The sequence below is a fragment of the Terrapene carolina genome, unplaced genomic scaffold, assembly GCF_002925995.2.
Source record: "Terrapene carolina triunguis isolate 2854851 unplaced genomic scaffold, T_m_triunguis-2.0 Scaffold569, whole genome shotgun sequence".
Taxonomy (NCBI): domain Eukaryota; kingdom Metazoa; phylum Chordata; order Testudines; family Emydidae; genus Terrapene; species Terrapene triunguis.
In genome coordinates, this window is record NW_020664920.1 from 749,937 (window position 1) to 754,933 (window position 4,997).

At 56.6% G+C, this 4,997-nt stretch overlaps 1 protein-coding gene across 1 annotated transcript in view; it reads left to right on the forward strand.

Annotated features, from left to right (window-relative positions):
- The window catches only part of GCKR (glucokinase regulator), a 27,120-nt gene that overhangs the window by 1,898 nt on the left and 20,225 nt on the right, over window positions 1-4,997 (forward strand). Inside the window, exons 4-7 of the mRNA XM_026659087.1 lie at window positions 335-403; window positions 1,431-1,504; window positions 4,131-4,197; window positions 4,788-4,841. Coding sequence (XP_026514872.1) covers window positions 335-403; window positions 1,431-1,504; window positions 4,131-4,197; window positions 4,788-4,841 — 264 coding nt within the window. The remainder of the gene's footprint in view (window positions 1-334; window positions 404-1,430; window positions 1,505-4,130; window positions 4,198-4,787; window positions 4,842-4,997) is intronic.

A 4,997-nucleotide genomic window follows, 5' to 3' on the forward strand; every position in this document is an offset into this window, starting at 1 on the left:
TCCAGGCCAGGTCTGGGACTCCCGGAGCAGGCAGCCATGTTCTGCACTAGTTGCAGCTTTGAGTGAGCATGTTGCAGAGTGTGGCTGGGAGGGGACTGAGCATGGAATTGGGCTGAGGCCCAGATCTCACAGGGAAGGCTGATGTGAAAGGGAAAAACACTCCTGGTCTAAGAGCCACTGAGGATCCTAAACGCTGTTATCAAAGGCTGCCACAGTCCTCAGTGCAAGCGACTGTGGCCTCTGTCTGCTCTGAGCAGCTGTGGGACTCCTGCCTTTGGCTGGAGAGATGGGCCCACCTCCGCAGGACAGTCACCTGTCTCCATTGGTTCTGCAGGACCCAGACAACACCCTTATCGTGCTGAGCGGCGGGGGCACCTCGGGCAGGCTGGCCTTCCTCATTGCTGTGAGTTGCTCCTGCTTCCTACTCATCTCCACAGTGTGCTGGTGCAGGATGGAATCCAGCCCTGGGGAACACCCTGGATATGCTCAGCACACCCCATCCTCCCAATGATGTACCCCAACCCCCTAAGGACACAGCCTACTTGGAGATACTTAGCCCCCCGCATCCTCCAGCAACGCCCTTGGCTCCCCCATGCAGCTCAGCCTCCCTGACCCCCTCCCCAGAGGCACTCAGCATCCCTCTCCATTTCCCAAGGACACCGTGCCCCCATGGTCTCCCAGTGAAGCACATCCCTCTTGGCATCTCTGGAGATGCCCAGCCCCCCAGCCCCACTGCCCTCAGTGGAGACACTCAGCCCCCTCCCCAGCTCCCACAAAGATGCTCAGGTTCTCCCGGACCCATCAAGACACGTCGCTCTCCCCAGCCCCTCAGCTGTCCTGCTGGTGACCAGCACCCCCCAGGCCTTGAACCATGAGGGGAGAGCATGGCTGGAGCATAGGATGGCTTGAGGATGCGGGGTGCTGTAAGCAGCATGGGGCGCCCAAGGGAGCTGTGGCAGCAGGCAGGAAGGGTGCAGTGGGTTGCAATCACAAATTGCCATGAACTCTCTGGGTCAGTGCTGGCTGCCTGGGGTGGGGCGAGTGCCGGGTGCTCCTCTTGGGTTCTGTTTCCCACTTATAATCCCTGTTTCTGCTTGTGTTATGGGACCAGCCCCAAGCCCCTGGCAGAAAGAACCATGCACTAGAGCTCATGCCTGGACTGGAAACCTTGGGGCGAGACACAGTAGTTTCCTGTTAGAGGTGGGCTCTGTAGGGCAGATACAGCGGTGCTGGTTTAGGGGGCCTCCTATTGTGCATGTCACTGGGAAAAAGGGTCTGCTGCTGCCTCTGGCTTTGTCTTCTCTTCACAGTATGTTGTAGCTCCCTGGTCTGCATGGGCTGGGTGGTTCCTAGGATGGTTAATTTATAGACAGATTGCTGGGGTGCATGGCCTGCCTGTTAGTGCCTCTCTCCTCTCTCTCTCTTCCCAGGTTTCCTTTAACAAGCTGTTGAAGGGTCTAGGTCAGCTGCCCCGTTACACATACATCATTGCTGGGGGAGACAGGTAAGGGGGAGAGCACGTGTTTGCACCCAGCCCGGCTGAGCGGATAATGGCCTTTGCTTCCGGCTGTGGCTCGGGCTGTCTGCTAGCCAGAGGCCAAGATTTGTCTCATCTGAGACCCTAGTGGGTAGCGTCTTGCCTCCCACACTGCCTGGCCAAGGAGGGGATGGCAGAGAGTGCTCCAGTGCACCGTTTATAGACCAGTACTGTATGTGTGGGGTCGAGCGCCCTTGGGTCTCTGGTTAGTAGTTGTCAATAGGGAATGATAGTCAAATGGGGGTGTTTCTACTGGAATTCACTGGTACTAGGCCTGATGCTATTCAACACTTTAATGAATTATCTGGAATTAAATATAAACTCATGGATGACGCACAGATTGTCAAAGTAAACAACGAAGAGGACAGGGCATCATACAGAGCGAGGTGGATCAATTGGTAAGCTGGCCGATTGAAACAAAATATGGTTTAATATTGCCAAATGCCTACAGCTAGAAACGAGGACTGCAGGCCATGCCTATAGACTGGGGACTGCATCCTGGAAAGCAGTGACTCTGCAAAGGTTATGGGGTGCCACTGGACAAGCAGCTGAAGATGAGTGTGATGGTCTGGCCAAAAGGGCGAATGCAGTTATTTGATGTATAAGCAGGGGAGTAGTGAGTAGGAACAGGGAGATGATTTCACCTCTGTATATGGCTTTGGTGGGACTGATACTGGAATACTGTATCCAGTTTTGGTAGCCACAGTTTAAAAGGATGTTGGAAAATTTGAGAGGGTGCAGAGAAGAGCCACAAAAATGATTCAAGGGTTGGAAAAACTGACTTAGAGTGAGAGACTTACGGAGCTCAATCAGTTTAGTTCGGGGGTGGGCAAACTACGGCCCGTGGGCTGGATCTGGCCTGCGAGCCGTTTTAAGGCGGCCCGCGAGCCGCACCACGCAGCTCAGCTCCGCTCCAGCGCTCCGTCCGGAGCACAGGGTTGTGGGCCGGACCACACGGCTTGGCCCCGCTCCAGCCAGGGTGCTGGGTCGGGGGCCACACCAGTGGCTGGGCCCCACTCTGGCGCTCCGGCCGGGGCGCTGGGTCGGGGCCTCACCACACGGCTCCCGGAAGCAGCCGCATGGCCCCACCTCGGCTCCTACATGCTCCAATGGAAGCTGCAGGGGCGGTGCCTGAGGATGGGGCAGCGTGCAGAGCTGCCTGGCCGCGCCTCCGTGAAGGAGCCAGAGAAGGGACATGCCACTGCTTCTGGGAGCTGCTTGAGGTAAGCGCCGCTCAGCGCCTGCACCCCCTGAGCCTCTCCCCACACCCCAACCCCCTGCCCCAGCCCTGATCCCCCTCCCTCCCTCCAAACCCCTCGGTCCCAGGCCAGAGCACCCTCCTACACCTCAAACTCCTCATCCCCAGCCTCACCCCAGAGCCCGCACCCCCTCCCGCACTGCAACCCCAATTTTGTGAGCATTCATGGCCCGCCATACAATTTCCATTCCCTGATATGGCCCTTGGGCCAAAAAGTTTGCCCACCCCGGTTTAGTTGGTCAAAAAGATCAAAAGCTGATTGATTACAGTGTCTAAGTACCTTCACAGGGAGCAAATACTGTGTCCTAAAGAGCTCTTCAATCTGGTGGAGAAAAGCAGAACAAGAACCAGTGGCTGGAAGATAAAGCCAGACAAATTCCAATTAGAAATAAGGCACACGTGATTAACCATTGTAACAAACTACCAGCAGGGCCGGCGCAACCCATTAGGCGGTCGCCTAGGGCGCTAACATTTGGGAGGCGGCGACCGCCCCGGTCATCGTCGTCATTTCGGGGACGGAACCTTCCGCCGCCTCTGTCGGGGGCGGCATTTCGGGGCGGGACCTTCCGCCGCCTAGGGTGGCAAAAAAGCTGGCATCGCTCCTGACTACCAGTAGAAATGATGGCGTCAGCATCTCTCGATATCTTCAGCTCAAGCCTAGCTGCCTTTCTGGAAGATGTTTTAGTCAAAACACAAATTACTGGGCTCAGTCCAAGGGTAGCTGGGTGGAATTATTAACACATTAGCTGTGTTCTACAGGACATCAGACTACATGAGCTAATGACGCTGGTCCCTTTTGACATTAACCCCTGTGAATCTATCCAACCAAGCCAGCTGGAGCTCACGCAGATAGGACTGAGCTGATGCTGGTGCACAGGGGGAGGTCTTGCTCCCACTCTGAGACTCAGTGAAGAGGGGCTTTTAGCTGTCAGGTGGCAAATGGAGCCAGAAATCCTTTTTCCCCCTGTGTTGCAGCAGGTTAACCCAGAGGCCACAAGCACCAGCTCACTGCCCATTTCTCCCAGGTGCAAGATGCAGTGAGCCTGGTGCTTGTGACGGGGCCCATTTGCTTGGTGGAGTAGCGCATGCTCCCTGTGGGGTCACAGGCTGCTCAGGTTTCCTGTGTCCTGCCAGCTGCAGTTCAGGGAGCTGTGGAGTCTACATGTCCTGCATCCTGAGTGCACGGGGGACAGTTCTCCCTGTGCATCAGCCCTGAGAAGGGGAGCATGGGGCCTGCAGGCTCCTGTGATCTGAGTGCGTGTGTTTCGGGGGCAGGGTAAGTGAATTGGCTGGTTGTATCTGTGAGTAACTGAACAAGGCTGTTTCCTCATGTAGATCCCTAGTGATGTCCCAGGAGGGACTGGAGGACTGCGCCCTGCTGGGGATCGAGGAGCTGAGCAAGGTGAGGTCTGGAAATGGGGAAGGAGACAGAGACTGAAACAAAACTTCAGCCATGACCCAGAGGACCCAGTCTTGGGGGTTTCATGCACCAAGTCTCTTTGGGAAGGCAGGAAGAGGATGGCCAGGGAAGGGCATACTGTGGATTTCCAGGAGACAGCGAGCCTAAGCCCTGCCCATAGCTAAGGCCCTCCCCCTTAGCCATCCGGAGGGGCCAGGGAACTGGGGCCACAGCTGAACACTGGGGACAACAAACAAAAAACAGGGATGGGAGTAAAGGTCACAGGGTGAAAATCAGGCACCGCCCACTGCTCCCCAAAGGCATTCAAGGGGGCAGCGAGGCAGGGCACGGTGGAGGAAGGGCCAGAGCAGCTCTGGCTTCCTCTCTCTCACCTCTGCCTGGGCAGGGTCTTCCTCTTTCCCACTGCTCAGGCAGGGAGAGGAGGGGGCAGCAAAGTACAAGGGCCCCTTGCCCACTCATCCCAGTGCCAGGGCAGCCCCTCTCCCCGGCTCAGCACAGTGCCAGGGCAGTGCAGAGCCGGGGCAGCCCCTCCTCTCACCCGCACCATACTGAGTTCTCCCATTTCCCCCCAGGTTTGTGAGGGGAAGAAAAAAGTAGTCTTCATTGGAATTTCATGTGGTTTTTCTGTAAGTATCCAATGGATTATTGCAAATTTGCTGGGTGCAGAATGGGTGCCTAGTACAGTCATGGTGGGGGGTGCAGAGTGGGTGTCTTTTACAGTCGGGATAGTGGGTGCAGAGTGGGTGTCTGGTACAGTCGGGATAGTGGGTGCCTGCCATGGT